The 19,710-nt window shown below is 37.9% G+C and overlaps 2 protein-coding genes across 7 annotated transcripts in view; both read left to right on the top strand.

The window, feature by feature from the left end:
- Positions 1-19,710, top strand: part of LOC135363642 (mitotic spindle assembly checkpoint protein MAD2A-like) — a 56,913-nt gene that overhangs the window by 35,842 nt on the left and 1,361 nt on the right. For 2 of the 6 annotated variants that reach the window (XM_064585003.1, XM_064585004.1), the window contains 3 exons: positions 430-550; positions 1,770-1,873; positions 2,580-3,425. In XM_064585003.1, the coding sequence (XP_064441073.1) occupies positions 430-550; positions 1,770-1,873; positions 2,580-2,752 (398 nt within the window). In that variant the 3' untranslated portion in view covers positions 2,753-3,425. Of the gene's footprint in view, positions 1-429; positions 551-1,769; positions 1,874-2,579; positions 3,426-5,139; positions 5,303-9,221; positions 17,767-19,710 lie in introns of those variants that run through there. The other 4 variants (XR_010409524.1, XM_064585005.1, XR_010409523.1 and 1 more) reach the window with 4 other exon arrangements.
- The window catches only part of LOC135363541 (rho GTPase-activating protein 20-like), a 38,625-nt gene continuing 24,875 nt past the window's right edge, over positions 5,961-19,710 (top strand). The window contains exon 1 of the mRNA XM_064584022.1: positions 5,961-6,160. Coding sequence (XP_064440092.1) covers positions 5,961-6,160 — 200 coding nt within the window. The remainder of the gene's footprint in view (positions 6,161-19,710) is intronic.

The raw sequence follows: 19,710 nt of genomic DNA, 5'->3' as shown, positions 1-19,710 counted from the left end.
TCATTTTGCATATTTAATGATAATTTATTTGTAGAACTGAAGTCAAGTGAGAACTCCCTGAGTGAGTCCAGTTTTCCTCTATTATGCTCTCATTGCGTCACATACTGCACCTTCATAGCGTTTATCACAATTATAATCTTATATTTATCGGTGCAGTGATTAGATTAATGGCCATCTCCTGCATCTTACTTGGATTAGGGTGTACTTCATGTTTTCTACTCTGTCTTCAGCACTCAGTACTATATCTGGTACAAATACTGAGAATTTGAAAACAGGAGCTAGGTTATTGTGGGGCAGGTTTTCTGTACAGGTTGGCAGAGTTCCGAAATACTAGCGGTAGGAATTTGCTGAGGATAGAAAGTGAGACCTGGGAAGAGAGTTGTTTTGTAATGCAGTGAAACAAAAAAGATTCCTTGTTATGTATTGCAGATTGGTTATACAAGTGTTCAGTTCAGAAACTGGTGGTTGTCATCTCAAATATTGAAAGTGGTGAGGTCCTTGAAAGGTGGCGATTTGATATTGAGTGTGACAAGACTGCAAAAGATGACAGGTAAGTATGAAGTAAATTGCTTCCATTTTTACAGATCTTTTTCCAAAACTGTTTTCTTTTACTAGATGAGTTCTATTTATATTGAACTAGTTTCATATAAGGTAGTTTGTTTCTAAGTATGTTAGATGTGATCTTTAATCTCCTGTGGAGAAGGATTGGGCTCACAAATTGTGCTCACGAAAGATTTTTGCCTATCACGGACTTTTAACATAATTGCGCTTAGGCTAAATCCATAAATTTCAAACTTTAGTGTTTATGATGCTATATGTAAAGCTACCATGGTGTCCGTCCTAGGTGGGCCATTTCATGAATTGTAGAAAGGTACTTTTAACCATGAAGTATTATCCTAGACTTTCTCCCAGCTTACTGTGCAGCTCTACTGTATTTCATTTAATGCTACAAACTTCTTAGACACTCCCTTTTTTTTTTTTTTTAGGATTTTATTTATTTATTTAATAGAGCATGCGAGAGAGGGAACATAAACGGGGAGTGGGAGAGGGAGAAGCAGGCTTCCCGCCAAGCAGGGAGCCCGATGTGGGGCTCAATCCCAGGACCCGGGAATCATGACCTGAGCCAAAGGCAGTCGCTTAACTAACTGAGCCACCCAGGCGCCCCTCCTTAGACACTTATTAAACTGAAGTTTTTAGATTATCTGGATGGGAGATGCCCATCATTATATGCTAATTTCTAGCATTGTCCTAGGCATGCTTACCTGTAAACTCTGAACTATCTCTCATAATGAAATGATGGAGTTTGCTCCTGAAGCCTTTGGTCTGTTTTAGAAAATGTTTAATTATTAACGCCATACACGAGTAACATCTTATTTGAGGCAATAGGAAATTAGACATTTAGGCATTACTAAAAATGCCAAAATGATTATACCGATTCAATATTTTAGATACTGCTTGTTATCTTTATTTTAAGACATGCTGAAGCTTTCCTGACTTGAAGTACGTGGCAGGTTTTCTAGTCATCTGTTATTTAATGACCTGATACTAAGAACAACCCTAAAAAATGATTGGAAGGATAAATGAAATAATAGAGATACATATTGGGCCTACTAAGTTTCTTAAGGACATATATTTATTTTCATTTAAAAAAAAAACTTTTGAATGTATTACTTATTTGATTTTGGAAGCATTTAATCAGATAAATAATCTTACCTGTGTTTGAAATAACTTGTTAAAACTTAAAATGAATTAATTGGTTTCTTTGATAGTGCACCCAGAGAAAAGTCTCAGAAAGCTATCCAAGATGAAATCCGTTCAGTGATCAGACAGATCACAGCTACGGTGACATTTCTGCCACTATTTGAAGTTTCTTGTAAGTATTATACAACTTCACACTGGCTTAAATTTGTTGTGGAAAAGACTAAGCTACTACTTTAAGAATTAACACGCTCATTAAGTTTTTTCTTAATTATAAATGTCATGTTATATGAATGAGAAAACTGTGATAAAGCTAAAGTAATGCTATTTGCATTTTATTTACAAGTGCTGAAAAGGAAAGGAATGAAAGTATTCTACAGTACTCACTCTTGAATATGTTGATGTAATTTCATTATTTTTATTTTCTACACATTTCTATGTATATAATTAAGATTTATAGCTATAATTGTGTCTTTGTTTTCTTAGTTACTCCTTCATTCATCAGATATATCCTAAATACCTACTACATGCCAGATGCTGTTCTGGGCACTGGGATACAGCTGTCACAGAACCAAGGTGTTATCTTTTCTATGGCTTAGATTCATGCTGTCTCATGATTAATTTTATACTTTCTACAAATATTTTTAGTGGTTTTCTCTTTAAAAAAAAAAACTTGAGTTTTTCATAAAGTAAAAGGAGTACAGTATTTTCTGTACTAAAATTTCCATTGAGGAAAAGCAATTAGTTAATATAATTGATTAGAGATCAAGGTAAACTAGCTTTTCTGACACTATAGATGGTTCAAATGTGAAAGACACAGGAAGGGTGGTTGTACTTTAGAAAAAAATAATTGTACTTTAATGATCTTATCCCCAATTTAGGTTCATTTGATCTAGTGATATATACAGACAAAGATTTGGTTGTACCTGAAAAATGGGAAGAGTCGGGACCACAGTTTATTACCAATTCTGAGGAAGTCCGTCTTCGTTCATTTACTACTACAATCCACAAAGTAAATAGCGTGGTGGCCTACAAAATTCCTGTCAATGACTGAGGATAAGATAAGGACAGTGATGTACTTATAACTCTCATATGTGGTTTTCCTGAAACCAAGTCAACTATAGTTGATACATTTTGTTTCATTGGTTAATTTTTAGATGGGGAAAACTTAACATTATACTTCTATTGAACTGTGCATAATTGTTACATTTTTTGGTACCTGTATGACTTTAACCAGGGTTGGTATAAATTATTGCACATTGTTCAGAAGGGAACTAGCAGATTACATCAGCATTGTTAATGTCAATTCCTTTAAAGGTGGTAACTGTAGATGGAAAACTTTTGCCATAAAGCTAAATGCCTTCTTAAACCTTTTGGTCAAGTACCTTGATTCGGAATATAGGTAGGGAGATATTTAAATATAAAATACAGCAAAAGAAGTCCGAAAATTCAGAGTCTTTGTTTAGATCCTGAAATTATCTAATGATAATCTGTAAGTAATGAAATGCTGCTCCCGTTAGGTCCTTTTGCCATTTATTTTATTTGTATATTTTCCGTATTAAAAGCATTTCCAATTATTTGATTTTAATTTATATAACTTGAACTTACAAAGCTATGTATATTGCCACTGTTTAAATTCCTGTGATACAGAACACTTAAAAATTTTTTTTATGTTTTATAAAATCAAGCTTTAAATGATGTAATAAAGTTAAGTATGTATATTTTAATTTGTCTTAACATATTTTTATATTGGTGTGGTATTAACACAGTTAAATAGTAAGATGGATTCAGTATAGCAAATAATATCTTGTACCTACCAGGGCCTAAGAATACAAACTTGAATCAGTCTGGAGGTGCTTTCAATTTAATGGACAAGCTTTGATTATACCCCTTTAATCTTATAACTGTGGACTTAAAATAAGCATCATTCTTTGTATAAAATAATACATGTCATTTGGAATTAATTCATTTTAGCATATGTTGGGCTGTAGAACTTTTCTATACTCCTAGCCTTATTGCTAGCCTAGTCTTCCTTATTTTGCCAAGGTCAGTTGAAGGCAGACTTCTAAAAAGTCTCTTCTAATCTCTGTTCTAAATCTTATCTCATTTTGTAATAATTAAGTGCTTAGTATCAGACACTGTTCTAAGCTCTTTATATGTATTAACTCGTTAATCTTCACTATAAAGTAAAAACACATAGCCTGTATCCATTCCTTCAAAAATTACAAAGTGAACACCTGTTAATGTGCCAAGTATTGGGATGAATGAAACAGGGTCCTGGCCTTTCTGAAGTTTGAGATATGAAGGAGAGGAAAGTAAATGGCAAGCTTCCAAGAAGTAACTACACAGATTTATCACATATGTATTTGTCTTTGTTATTTCACCTGAATGATCTGTTTGATCCTGTTGCCTGCTTGTTAAGAATAAAGGGCAATTCTTCACTACAAGACAAGTGTAGGTCCCCATATTTGATGATGGGTGTAGTGAATGCTGTTGCGAAAGCCCATTCCCTTGAGAGTTGAAGCTATCTAATTTTAGAGGTCCACCCACAACTCTTGCCTGAATAAGAAAAGTAGTTATGCAGAAATGGAAATGATTTTGAATTAGGTATGGTCAAGAGTCTGGTTTTCCAACATGAGATATAGTACAAAGTGGTCACTAGTAAGATTAAAACATTTGCATTCTTGGCTGTACATAACCTTCATAACATGACACATTAGGTTGAGAAAGAAAGCAGAAATGGAAGTTCAGTAAAAATATGGAGAGAGTTGAAAATTCTGGAACTACTTTTGGGACAAAAGTTTGAAATTCTTTTCAGAAAGCAGTAACTGCTTTAGGAAACACAATGCCTCTGCTAAATGGCCGGAAATAATGTGGTTCTTCCCCCACAAAAGCTCACTGGTAGCAACTTTCTTAATATATCATTGGTAATACTTAAATTTCTGTCATTTGTGTTTTTATTTACCAAATTAAATGACCCTAATATTATCACTTTTAATTTGTGATTTCTAACATTGCTAATTTCCCCCCCTTATAGATTATGTATCATTTAAGAAATACAAATACAAAGCTATGAGCTTTGTTGGTAAAGCTCAATTGGAAAAGCTTTGGCCTATGGCTCCAACTAAACTTGTCCTGCCTTCTTTCCTATACCTTGAAGCTCACCTTAGGAGGGAGATATTTAAACCAACAGGTTCAAGAATTGTGAAAGACTGATGAGTACTGGGTGTTACATGTAAGTGATGCATCACTAAATTCTCCTGAAACTAATATTACAGTATATGTTAATTAAGTAGAATTTAAATAAAGATTTGGAAGGAAAAAAAAAAAAAAGTGCATGACTTCCATACCATGTTAAACAGAGAAGCCAAGATTCCAAGAGAGTCTGATAGGCCTCTGATAGGCCTGGCCTGGACTCTGACTCGGTTTTGCTTACCATAGGTACAGGAATGAAAACAACATGTTCCGATTGGGCCTGTCGAGGTCTGAAACAGAGCCCCAGAAGGGACTGAACCACACCCGGTCTTCAGGACTCTTCTCCCAGTGTCATCAATTGGACAGAGAAGTCAAGCCTTGATGGGAATTTTACACAGAGGTATAACAATCTCATGTTTTAGTTGGCTTTCGCTTCATAGCAAACAACCATAGAATAACCGTAAGCATTTTTTTTCCCTGTAAGTCTGTGGATTATCTGGGGTGCTTGTTTTATTCTCATGCAAATCTGCAGGTCACATGTTTCATTCTACCATTGAAGGGGCAATAGCTAGCCAGGACTTTTAAAGCTTAGTTTCCAAACTTTGACACTGACATTTTTGCCCACATTCCACTGATTTTGGCCAAGTCTTGTGGCTGAGCCAAACTTCAGTGGGGCAGGGAAGTATACTCCTCCCATGGAGTTGGGGAAAGGGGTATGTGAAAGTGATAATATTATTATTAGACAGGAAAGATCAGAATAGCTATAATGCCGCATTGTAACTCATTTTCCACCAGATGTCACTAATGCTGCAATATTCAAATTAAGGTGAACTTTTGACTTTAAAGGCTGTAATATTCAGCTTTTCTTAGTGGAAATTAACAGTGGGATTTCTGGCTACAAAAATATAGACATCCAAGGAAGGAAATACAGCATCTGTAATTGGCTAAGCACTTCACATGAATTATTTAATTTAATTCTCACGCTTTAGTGCACAAGTAGAATTGCAGAATCAGCGGGCATGCAAACTGCACTACATTTTTTAGAGTTTAGATGGTCTCTTCTGTCCATGACCAAGGAAGCTCATCTGGCTCCTCAGCAAGCACATCAAAAGGAGTGTTTCTTCACCCGTTTCCTAATGGCTCTTACCTGTGACATCCTCTTAGCAATTGAGGGTCCAGAGCAAACTGGTTTTCATTTACTCCGCTTTACAAAACTCTACGTCTCTTTGGGTGCATTTGTATTTACACTTTCCTCAGATGACTTCCTGTAACTTATCCGTATTGTGCAAAGAATAAATCAAGTGTGCATTTGTGAGCAGTTGTGAAACACTTTACCCACCAGTCAAAAGAATTGTTCGTTAAGTAACCTCAGTTACTCTTTAGGGAATTAATTTTTGGCTAAAGTTGTAAATAATAATTTGTTATTCTTTTTTTAATTAAATATGTGAAATTAGATTTTAAGTTATTTTGTTCAGTGTAACCGTGATAAAAATTTGTGTTGGAATAACTATGGAATAGAAATGCTGCTAAATTCCAAATTTTATGAGCTACATTTTCTAAGAACAGATCTTTAAAGATCTTTCCATTCATCACGAACATGGCTTTGAAAGCCAGCAGTATTAACTGATGCTTATTAAAAAAAATCTAGTTGGGAAAGCTACTTAAGCTTCATTAGAGTTGACAATGCTGTTCCAATCTGGCAAAAACACTGTAGCCTTAGCAACAAAACTATTAGAAACGGCCTAGAGAGAAAAATGTCAAGAGTTGACCCTCTGATTACACAAGTCAGTTTATGTTACCATTTCACCTATTTTTGTGCTCTTACCATTTGATCTATTTTTATACTAGAGAAACATAATTTCATTTATTTGTATAAAGTCCATTGTCATCTGCGTTTATCTGCACCATTTTGCTATGCAAGCTTGTTTGCACAAAGGTACACATCCTATCAAAATCTTTATTGTTTTGGCATTTTATCTGTGCTGAAAAAGGCCTCTGAATATAAGCATGACTGCTCAGGCTCCACTTCCATGCAAGGGAAAGATGTCAAACCTCTTTAAAAGCTATCTAGATATGGACATGCCCAGTGGATACCTAGACATGGATGTGAATTTCTTTCTGAATGGCAGTCTCACTGACTCACACACATTTTCTTTAATCCTCACAACGACCCTAGGAGAGTTATTGTTGCCATTTTACACATGTAAAACCTGAGATTCAGGGAGGCTAGGTAATTTGCCCAACTTCAAACATCCAGAATCTGTCCCTGGGCCCGACCCCAAGGCCAATATTCTTTCTAATATATCTCCATTGCTTCTCAGAGACTAGGGAACAAAGGAGGGTGCCCCTGCTCCAGTGTGCACAGACTCAGCCAAAAAGACTAGACTGCTACATGACTCTAACCCCAAGTTGGGGAAGGAGAACTCAACAGTATTTGAGTATCAAGTTTCATTAATTTTTTAAAAAACACTTTTTCATAACAAGCGATCATTAAATGTTTATATACACACAGTATTTTGCTGTACCATAGCTGCATACATCTTCTTCCATCAGCATTTTCTTCTCTCATTCTTTCACTTGTTTTTGTAACTACATGCTGTGTTGGAATTTGAACGAGTGAGAAATAGAGGAGACAGAAGGCGATTGAGATGTATGTTATCATCCAAATCATGGGGTTCCCTAGCAAAGCTGGGTAGAGTGAGGCTTAGATCTCAAGCAGAAACAGGGTTTGCTACTACACCTCCAGAAATGAGCCGGGAATGGCCAGGCAACTGCAGGCATCCTCGCGCAAGCCCACTCCAACGTGGGAGCAAGAAGCCCTGCGTCCTGAACGCCAAGGGCACAATAAGAAAGCACTTGACTCGAACTCCTATAAGTCTTAGAAAGGTCTTTTCTCTGTTGCTTGGGATGGTGTGAGAGAGAAAGTGGAGAGAGGGGCCCCAAATCTCTGCCCAACACCACCTTCTGTCATCAGGATTGGAGTGGAGACCCGGAGAGTGGAGTAGCATGCATCCCTCTCGTTGAATATTTGCCAGCTTTTTAAGCTTTTTAGTGTATTACACTGTGCGTTCCACAGGCGTCCTGTGAGTTGCTTTAGGTAGCATGCTCACGGGCATTTTTTTTTTAATTTTAGTAGCTATGTATTTTAGTCTGTATTCAGAAAAACGTATAACATGTTCTAACACGTTACCATGAGCGAAGATTCTACAGTCCACTCTGAATATTTAAAGAAAAACCGATCAGTATTTTGTATGGATGATGCAAATGTAGACAAGGGAAGAAGGCCGCGCACTCATGATGGAAGGCTGCGAAGCAGTGTCGTAGCCCATGGTGCTCCAGCCTCCGAAGGGAGCCAGGGCAGCAGTCCCCTTAGCGGAGCCGCGCCTGCTCCCGCTACTGCTGCGCTCACACACGCCTGAACTCGCCTCCTCCCCACAGAGTCCTTCGGGAACTGCTGAAGGGCATCTTGCTTTCTGCCCACAAAAGACTCCGGCCCCATGAGTCCGGTAGAACGCCATGCAGCGCCCTAAGCTGAAAGTTAACTCGCCGTTCCATTTCGTATCACTAATTACGTCCAGTCATGTTGTCCAAAGGGGCTCACCAGACTTTGATGAAATGAGCACAGAGACTGTATCCACATGAAAATGTCCCAGATTTGAACACTAGGACACTCTTTGTTTATGACTCCACTTCCCCCCAAACTAAATCCCCTCACAAAAGCCCATAGAAATTAAAGTCCAAGTGCCTTCATTCTCAATCGTATACAGTTGGCTCAGTGTCAGCCAGAGGCTTTTACGCAGAGCCTGGGTTCCGGTAGCTGTAGCGGTGTCCGGGGATTTCACAGGAATGGGCGTAGCTTCTTCAGCCTCTTCAAAGTTGGTTCGAACCTCGAATTAGTTCTAGTCTCCAAGGGGTCAGCAGTCACCAAAGAAACTGCATCTCCCCTATAGAAGTTGTCACAAACAAAACTGTGGTCCCCCAATTAAGTGAATAGGTAATGGCGTGGCAGGTAACTTAGTGCTCCCTCTATTGGAGACAGCGAGGACCTGGGAACTGTTGGGTTTCAGTCCCACGGCAAGCCAGCCAGAGGCACCCGCCTTGAGTCCACAGCCTGTGAGTCCGTATTCACTGAGCACACAGCGCCCAGCAACCGTTGTGCTTCCACATGTTTAATATGTGTGTGTATTCCTTTGTGTTTGTTGTTGTTACTGTTTTGTTTTGGTGACTCGTGTGTAGTTATCTCCCATATATATTGCCTACTTTCAGGGAGTGACCTTTTCTTTTTTTTTTTTTCTTTCTATTAACATATAACGTATTATTTGTTTCAGGGGTACAGGTCTGTGATTCATCAGTCTTCCACAATTCACAGCGCTCACCATAGCACATACCCGCCCCAATGTCTATCACCCAGCCACGTCATCCCTCCCACCCCCCACCACTCCAGCAACCCTCAGTTTATTTCCTGAGATTGAGAGTCTCTTATGGTTTGTCTCCCTCTGGTTTCATCTTGTTTCATTTTTCTCTCCCTTCCCCTATGATCCTCTGCCTTGTTTCTCAAATTTAGAGAGTGACCCTGAGACATTATTGCCTTCTTCGAAAATTTAGATATTCTGGTTTCATTTCCTTGTGTCTCGTGTCCCATGCTTTTGGCACTTTGGTGCAAGATTGTGGTCTAGAGAAAACGTCTACTCCCAAACTCCTCCGAGTGTGTTCTCTCCAGAACAGTGGAGTGAAACACATTCTCCTCTGTCAGTGCATGAGGAATGGGGTAATGAACGTCACCCTGCTCCCTTAGCACTATGTTTAACTTACTAATATACCACATCTTATTTGTTCTGATAGTAGTAATTGTCATCACTCTTCCATAGACTTTTCATTCCTACCTAGGCAGGCTGAGTTGGACCTGGCTAGGAAGTAGTTGACTAGAACCAAGATTCTAAGAAAATAAAATACCACGGTCACAGTAAGAGCCAATGAATCAGGATTACTCTTTGTCAGGAAGGAACAGAAGGATACCAAAGTTTAGCAAGACTTTAAGAAGATTCTAGATATCACAGATGAAAGTAGTCAAAAGTTAGTATTCCAAAGACTGGCGCCATTTGAAAAGACAGAACACAAGCACAAACAAATAAAAAAGATTCCAAGACACTCAAATTAAGGGCAGAAACTTTTCTGTTCTCTCTTACTCCTTCCTGTCTCAGTAGGATCTGACCACTGGTGTAAGGAAAGAGACTGCAGCTGGGAAGGAAATGATGCCAAGATCTGCAGCTGCAAAGAGTCAGGGTTGTTTTTTTTTTTTTTTAACTTTTATAGTGTAAAATTAATACATACACACATTTTAAAAAACAAGCAGTACAGAGTGGTACCAAATGAAAAGTAAATTCCCTGCCTGAACCTGTTCCCCAACTCCTCATTTCCAGCTCCCTATTTTTAAATATTTTCTGTTCTGCTGGTGGTTATCACAATACCTCTGAAACCTATGTTAATACTTTCATTTCTTGTTTTATGAACTTGAAATAGCATCTATTGAAAGATGAGAAACTTACTTCTTTTATCCATCTGCTTCTACATTTTCCAGTTACATTGTTTTGGTTTTTCTGGTTATTACCATTTTAAAGAGTATGCTTACATCTGTATTTTGTTACATCAATTTTAGACAGTATATCTTGATTTTTTGCTATATAAATAAATAGGTGAAAAAAATCTGTGACATTATCTCTTCCATGTCTCTGCTGCCTTAATATTCAGACTTCCATTTTTTTTATATTATCAATGTTAATATTAGTCAGATTCTTTTACAGTTGTTGTCTTCCAAGTTTTGTTTATACGTTGATTCTACAAATTAAAATAGCATTTCCATTATTCCAATGATTAAATTACTCCTTACCGAAGGACCAAATAGCTCTACTTACTGAGAAAGAAAGGGTAATCTTATGTCATTAAAACTGAAAGATGAATGTTCCAAGTGTCAAAGTCAAGTGGGATTCCTTAAACCCAAACTTCAAGACTTTCTAGTACATTTAATTTGGTCGATGATATCTTTAATTTCCAAAAAATCTTTTTCTTTGTTCTTCTTTTATAGCCACCCATTCTTTGGCTTCTTGACTCTGAAGATGTTAGTTGGTTTTGTTTTCTTAATCAGTTTTTTTTTTTTTTTTCCCTGTTCTCTTACTTGTTTTCTTTAGGATTCGACTGTTACAATATCTGTTCCACTTGGACTTTCTCATTTTTGTTTTTCACTTACTCTAAATTATCTGGGTTTTTTTCCCCCCATATATGTGAGTGATGAAAAAGGTTGACCAGTATTGGTAGCGTGATTTGCCACTGCGGTATTAGACCTCTTTCTTGAATGAAAAGATGGATGGCAGGTTCTGTGTACATATAAGCTAGTAGTACTGTTTTAGGGTACATTTAGATATTTTGTTCACCATGTATTTTTTGAAAATTGACTTTTTAAAATACTACATTAAAATTAAAATATCGTATCTTATTTACTTAGTTTTTTGGTGCACCTCAAATTTTGTGTGCCTGGTTTCACTCACTGTAGTATCTATTTGGGCCAAGGGCCTGAAAGGTTAAATGTAATTTCCAGGTATGGTCAGTAGAGGGCAGCAAAGGGTACTGGAGTGAGCACTCACAGCCAAGGCCTGGGCATCCCTTTTTTCCCTCTATAGAGATAAAAATCCATCAGTGGTAGTAGAAAGTCCAGAGTGCCAGAATCAGGAGAGAAATTACTCATAGGGATACTGATCCAGAAGGGGGATCAGCTGAGGAGGCACAGTTCACAGCCTGGTATCTATCTTAGCGATGTGAACCACTAGACATCAGGAGGGGAATCATTTGACTTTCCCAGTCCTGACTCCTCCTACTCTCTGCCTGTCTAAAACCTCAGATCTGGCTCCGTAAAATAACAGGAGTCTCCTGTCCATCTTGGGAGCTGATGCAAACTTCCTGACTGAGAGTTAGGACATGGTACCAGCAGTGGCTAAGTGTTCCTCAACCAGCCATTTCAGGGAGGAGAGACTGAGTGGGATAGGGGCACCATAGGCAAAAACTGACAGCTGATGAAAACATTCACATATGTGTCAGTTAAATAATTTGGGAGCCAACCTAAATGGGATGTGGCTTAAAATATATTTTCTTTCCTCCTCCAGAAGGAAAGCATTGTTTAGGTGAGGAAAAACTATATGGCTTTGAAATTAGACAAACTTGACTCTGCAGATTATTTGGTATGTGGTTCTCAGTTACTTCACTTTATTGAGCTTCAGTTTCTCCATCTATAAAATGGAAATGATGATTCTTACCTCACAAATCTGCTGCAAGCAAATGAGATGTCCATAAACTGCCTGGCAAAGAACTTGGCAATTTGTAGTTACTCAATTGGCATTACTACCTGTTCTCTCTCCCTGTCTTTGGTCATGGGGGGAATACCCATTATATTGTTGCTATTTTTGAATAAAAAGTCTCATTGTCTCCTGTAAGCATAACTAAATTATTTGAAGGATTAATCTGTTAGGTACCATACTAACATTTCTGCAGTATGATCTCATTTAATTCTCACAACAACCCTATGAAGCAGATGCTTTTATCATCATTTTGATTTTGCAGATAAGGACATTGAGGCTTTAGAAGTATAACTGGTTTACCCAGTGTCATGTAGGTAGTAAATCATAAGGAAGGATTAAAACTAGGTAATTGGATTCCAGAGCTCATGCTCTCGACACTACATAATGTTTTCCAATATACACATTTAATCAAAGATTTAAAATTGTAAGGGAATAAATCAGAGAAGAAATTAAAAAATACATGGAGACAAATGAAAATGAAAACACCATGGTCCAAAAACTTTGGAATCCAACAAAAGCTGTTCTATGAGGCAAGTTTATAGCAATCAAGGCCTACCTCAAGAAGCAAGAAAAATATTGAAGAAACAACCTAAACTTACACCTACAGAAGCTAGAAAAAGAACAAACAAAACCCAAAACCTAAAGAAGGAAGAAAATAATAAAGATTAGAGCAGAAATAAATGAAATAGAAACTAAAAAAAACCCAATAGAGCAGATCAATGAAACCAGGAGCTGGTTCTTTGAAAAGATCAACCAAATTGATAAACCTTTAGCCAGACTCATAAAGGAGAGAGAGAGAGAGGACTCAAACAAAATCAGAAGGGAAAGAGGAGAAAGGACAACCAACACCCCAGAAATATGAAGGATTATAAGAATATTATGAAAAATTGTATGCAAACAAATTGAACAACCTAGAAGAAATGATAAATCCCTAGAAACATATAACCTCCCAAAACTGAATCAGGAAGAAATAGAAAACTTGAACAGACTGATTACCAGGAATGAAATTGAATCAGTAATCAGAAAACTCCCAACAAACAAAAGTCCAGGAGCAGATGGCTTCACAGGTGGATTTTACCGAACATTTAAAGAAGAGTTAGAAGGAAAGCTTCCAAAATCACAAATTCATTCTGTGAGGCCAACATTACCCTGATACCAAAACCAGGTAAAGACACTTAAAAAAAAAAAAAGAGGACGGCTGGGTGGCTCAGTCAGTTAAGCGTCTGCCTTCAGCTCTGGTCATGATCCCAGAGTCCTGGGATCGAGTCCCCCATTGGGCTCCTGGCTCAGCGGGGAGCCTGCTTCTCCCTCTCCCACTCCCCCTGCTTGTGCGCTCTCGCTCTCTCACTCTTGCTCTATCGCAAATAAATAAAACCTTTTTTAAAAAAGAGAGAACTACAGGCCAATATCTCTGATGAACACAGATGCAAAAATCCTCAACAAAATAATAGCCAACCAAATCCAACAATACATTAAAAAATCATTCACCGTGATCAAGTGGGATTTATTCCTAGGATGCAAACATGATTCAATATTCACAAATCAATTAACATCATACATCACGTCAACAAGAGAAAGGATAAAAAGCACATGATTATTTTAATAGATGCAGAAAAGCATTTGACAAAGTACAATATCCATTCATGATAAAAACTCTCAACGAAGTAGATTTAGAGGGAACATATTTCAATATAATAAAGACCATATAAAAACCTACAGCTAAAATCATACTCAATGGTGAAAAACTAAAAGCTTTTCCCCAAGATCAAGAGCAAGACAGGGGTGTCCATTCTCACTACTTGTATTCAACATAGTACTGGAAGTCCTAGCCCCGGGAATAAGACAAGAAAAAGAAATAAGTGGCATCCAAATGGGTAAGGAAGAAGTAAAACTTTCACTATTTGCGGGTGACATGATACTATATATACAGAAAACCCTCCAGACTCCACCAAAAATAGACTAGAACTGATAAATGCGTTCAGGAAAATCACAGGATACAAAATCAATATACAGAAATCTGCATTTTTATACACTAATAATGAAGAAGCAGAAAGAGAAATTAAGAAACAGTCCCATTCACAATTATACCAAAAATAATAAACTACCTAGGAATAAACTTAAACAAGGAAGTGAAAGACCTATATTCTGAAAACTATAAAACACTGATGAAAAAAAATTGAAGACAACATGAATGGAAACATATTCTATGCTTATTGATGGAAGAACAAATATTTTAAAATGTCCCATACCCAAAATGATCTACAGATTTAATGCAATCCCTATCAAAACACCAATAGCATTTTTCACAGAACTAGAACAAAGAATTGTAAACTATGTATGGTACCACAAAAGGCCCCAAATAGCCAAAGCAATCTTGAGAAAGAACAAAATTGGAGGTATCACAATCCCAGATTTCAGGATATATCACAAAGCTGTAATAATCCAAACAGTATGGTACTGACGGAAAAGTAGACAATAGATCAACGGAACAGAATAGAGAATCCAGAAATAAACCCATGATTTTATGTACAAGCAGGGAGGCAAGAATATACAATGGGAAAAAGATAGTCTCTTCAAAAACGTGTTGGAAAACCTGGACAGGTACATCCAAAAGAATGAGACTGGACCACTCTCTTACACTATACACAAAAATAAAATTCAAAATGGATTAAAGACCTAAATGTAAGACTTGAAGCCAAAAAAGTCCTAGCAGAGAGCACAGATAGTAATTTCTCAGACACTGGTTGTAACAACATCTTTCTAGATATGTCCCCTGAGGCAAGGGAGACAAAAGCAAAAATAAATTATTGGGACTACATCAAAATAAAAGGCTTCTGCACAGCAAAGAAAACCACCAATAAAACGAGAGGACAAGTTACTGAATGGGAGAAGATATTTGCAAATGATATAAAAGGTTAGTATCCAAAATATATAAAGAACTTATACAACTCAACACCAAAAAACCAAATGATCCAATTTAAAAATAGGCGGAAGACATCAACAGACATTTCCCCAAAGAAGACACAGATGGCCAACAGACATGAAAAGATGCTCAAATCACTCATCATCAGGGAAATGGAAATGAAAACCACAATGAGCTATCACCTCATACCTGTCCAAATGGCTAAAATCAACAACACAAGAAACAACAGGTTTTGGCAAGATTGTGGAGAAAAAGGAACTCTTGTGCACTGCTGGTGGGAATGCCAACTGGTGCAGCCCCCTGTGGAAAACAATATGGAGGTTCCTCAAAAAATTAAAGGTAGAATTGCTATATGATCCATAACTGAGTATTTAGCCCCCAAATAGAAAAACACTAATTTCTGGGGTGTCTGGGTGGCTCAGTCGGTTAAGCATCTAGCTCATGGTTTCAGCTCAGGTCATAATCTCGGAATCATGGGATCGAACCCCACATTGGGTTCTGCGCTCAGCACAGAGTCTGCTTGAGATTCCCTCTCCCTCTTCCTCTGCCCCTGCCCCCACCTGTCTGCTCACCCTCTCTCATTCTTAAATAAATAAATAAATAAATAAATAAATAAATAAATAAATAAATAAATAAAATCTTTAAAAAAAGAAAAACACTAATTTAAAAAGATATATGCACCCCTATGTTTGTTGCAACATTATTTACAGTAGCCAAATTATGGAGCAAGCCCAAGTGTCCACTGATAGATGAATGGATGAAGAAGATGTGATATATATATATATATATATATACACACACACACAATGGAATATTATTCAGCAATAAAAAAGATGAAGTCTTGCCATTTGCAACAACATGGATGGATTTAGAGGGTATAATGCTAAGTGAAATAAGTCAGAGAAAGACAAATACCATATGATTTCACTTATATGTGGAATTTAAGAAACAAAACAAATAAAAAAGAGATAAACCAAAAGACAGACTCTTAGCTATGGAAAACAAACTGATAGTTATCAGAAGGAAGGTGGGTGGGGGGATGGATGGTAGGTGATGGGGATTAAGAGTACACTTATCATGATGAGCACTGAGTAATGTATAGAATTATCGAATCACTATATTGTACACCTGAAACTAATAATAACACTTAATTATACTGGAATTGAAATAAAATAAATATAAAAAAATTAAAAGAAAGAAATTGAATTAAGAAAATAGTCTAGGGGCACCTGCATGGCTCATTCAGTTAAGCATCTGCCTTCGGCTCAGGTCGTGATCTCAGGGTCCTGGGATCAAGCCCCACATCGGGCTCCCTGCTCATAGGGGAGTCTGCTTCTCCCCCTCCCCCCCACCCCCCTCCCTGCTCATGCTCTCTCTCTCTCTCACTTCTCTCTCAAATAAATAAAATCTTCAAAAAAAATTTTTTTAAATAGTCTTGTCTTTGCAACATGCTTAAAAATATTGGTATTATGGGCATAGGATCACCTTATACTATCTCTTCTATTTGATATTTAGGGTGAAAAGTTAAGTGTTCAATGAAATAGATGAAAACAAACCCTATCACTGTTATTCTATTTAGAGCTCATTCATCAAATTAAAATAAGTAGCAATGGTATTTTAGAAGAAATTAAGCTTTAGCTATTACTGTAAATGTAACTATTACATGACTAAGGAAAGCTCCCTTTATCTTTCTAAGAAAACTTTTCTCTCCTTGGCTTTACTACAAGGGGAAGATAGAATCAGAACACTACATCTTTCTCAATTAATTCCTGAAGATTAGTAACTCACAATCCTGGTTACATACAAGAATCACTCAAAAATTTTTTCAAAATACAGGTTTTCTGGATCTGATGAATCAGAACCTCTGGGGGTTAGAGAGGGAGTGCCTGAAAACTCCCCCAAGTGAGACTGATGCATATTAGTATTGATAAGCAGATACTAGATTCTAGAAGGAGAGTTTTCCTGGTCTCTAAATCTCTAACCTCTCTGAAGGGAAAGGCAGAGAAATGGGACATAATCTGGGAATTGGGGAAGGTGCAGAGATAAGTTTGCCTACATTTTTACATTAAATAACTGTTGACAGATGCTTGATGGGAGGCCAGAAAGTGTTGCCCCATGAGCCTCCATGGTTCTAATACAATCAAACATGTCCAGACTAGCACTTGTCCCTTTAAAAGTGGTGAGAAGGGGCATCTGGGTGGCTCAGTCGGTTAAGCTTCTGACTCTTGATCTCGGCTCAGGTCGTGATCTTGGTTCAGGTCATGATCTCAGGGCTGTGAGATCGAGCCCCAGGTCAGGCTCCACTCTCAGCACTGTTTGTGCTTGTCCCTCTCCCTCTGCTACCCCCCACCCAAATAAATAAATAAAATCTTAAAAAAAATAAAAGTGGTGAAAAGTCTGAAGGCCACTATCTACATGTCACTTCTGTGCTAGTTTGGTTTTAAGATGAGAGGCCTCAGTAAAGTCTAAAAGGTCTACCAGGACTTGTGCTCTTGCCTCTACCTACTTTTTCAGGCATATTTCATGCTCCTGTACCTTCTGCCTGTATCTCCAAACTAGCAAACTCTTCCATGTCTCTGAAACGTCACATATTCGCATTCTGTCCCTTCAGCTGAAAAATGTATCTTCCCTTCCAATACACTTCTCTTCTTGTCCCTTCCCTCTGCCTTCCTCTTTTCTCTCCTCTCTCTAATCAATCCCTAATTATTCTTTAAAGCTCATTTTAAAGGAGCTCTTCAAAGGAGACTTCTTCACAACTGAAATCAGGTGTCAGGTCCCTCTTTTAATTTCTCATCTCACTCTTTAATTTTTCTCTGCAGTACTTTCCAGAGTCTGGTGTTACACAGTTATTGATGACACTCTTTGTTTAATTTCTGCCCCCCCCCCCCCATTTAAATCCTGGTTTTGTGAGAGTTGGGCCTGGCTCTCTGTTGCCCAGACCTAGCAAGTGTCTTTCTCCTAGTACAGGTTCAAACACTATCTGTTGAATGAATGAAGTAAATGAGAGAGAGACTAGTTTAGGTCATGCCTTTTCCCCATCCATCCATGCCAGAAAACTATTTCATTCACCCATTCAAGAGAATTTTTGAATTCCTCCAATGTGCCAATGTTTGTGAGAATTAAAATGATAAATCAGACATAGACTCTTTCCTTGAGGCCCATAGAGTCAAGTGGGGAATAAAAGAGAGGGATTCACATACCTGTTCGAGGTGCCTATAAGGGAAACCATGAACTTTGTTAGTAGGATCAAATTTCAGTCCTCCACTGTTGTCAAAGGAAAGACACTGTCCGTGTGAGAAGAGTGGGGGGCCCTCACAGGAAGCTGAGTGACCTCCTGAGTCAGCTGGATTTGAATCCTTCATGTTATGTCGCAGCTGCTTGAATTGAAAGCGTCTAACCTGTCCGTGAAGCACCTCCTCATCTGTAAAATGGTCAGTTTTCTAGTGGACAGGGAACACCGTCTCCACGGAAAATGTTTTTAACAGACTACTGTAGGTTCCGTCACACTGAAGAAGATGTCCGCACGGCAAATAGATGTTTAGCATCACTAACCATTGGGGAAATGCACGTTAAATCCACAGTGAGATATCATGACACAGCTATCAGAACAGCTAAAATAAAAAATGACAACACTAGTTGCCAGTGTGGATGCTAGTGTGGATGTGGGGAAACTGAATCACTCCCACAGTACTGGTGAGAATGTGAAATGGCAGAGCCATTCTGGAAAGCAGTTAGACAGTGTCTTAAAAAACAAAACAGAGCAGCTACCCTAGGACCTGGCAATTGGACTCCTGGGCATTTAGCCCAGAGGAGAGAAGACCGACGCTGACACAAAAACCTGTACACAGATGTTTACAGCAGCTTTATTAGTGAACGCCCAAGCCTGCAGACAATCCAGAATTCCTTCAGCAGGTGGTGAAGCAAACTGTGATACAGCCATATCCTGGCATACTACTAAGAGACACAGAGAAATGAACTGTGAGCACCTGTGGCAATCCGGATGACTCTCCCGTTATGTTGAGTGGAAAAAAGCAAATCACAAAAATGTTACATACTATATGATCCCCTCTGTATACCATTCTTGAAATGTCAAAATTATACACATGGAGAACAGATTCGTGATTGCCAGGGATTAAAGAGGCGGGGGAGGTGGAAGGAAGTTTGTGTGGTTGTAAAAGGGTAATAGGAAGGATCCTTGTGGTGATGGAAGTGTCTGGAAGTCTCTATCTGTAGAAAATTGATATAATCTCTCTGTATTATTTCTTACAGATACATATGAATCTATAGTTATCTCAAAATAAAAAAGATTACTTTTAAAAAATCAAAACGTGCAGACCAAATCAGGGAAACAAGTATGTCAGTTTGGCAGTTACGACATGAGCCTTAGATCCGTGACATCATAATGGTAGTGATCTCAGGTTACTATGGAATCCTCAGGCTTCAAGCATTTTACAGTACTCTGCCTAGTGCTGTAGACTCACTTGATTTTCAGTCCTGAGAACTGAAGACAAAAGGATGTTCACATCATTCAGAAAGTATGCAGAACTT

The sequence above is a fragment of the Mirounga angustirostris genome, unplaced genomic scaffold (assembly GCF_029215605.1).
Source record: "Mirounga angustirostris isolate CCGP_5_RB_7025 unplaced genomic scaffold, mMirAng1.0.hap1 SCAF_2, whole genome shotgun sequence".
In the NCBI taxonomy this organism is placed as follows: domain Eukaryota; kingdom Metazoa; phylum Chordata; class Mammalia; order Carnivora; family Phocidae; genus Mirounga; species Mirounga angustirostris.
The sequence above is the reverse complement of the archived record's forward strand: the minus strand, read 5'-3'. Positions and strand labels throughout refer to the sequence as shown.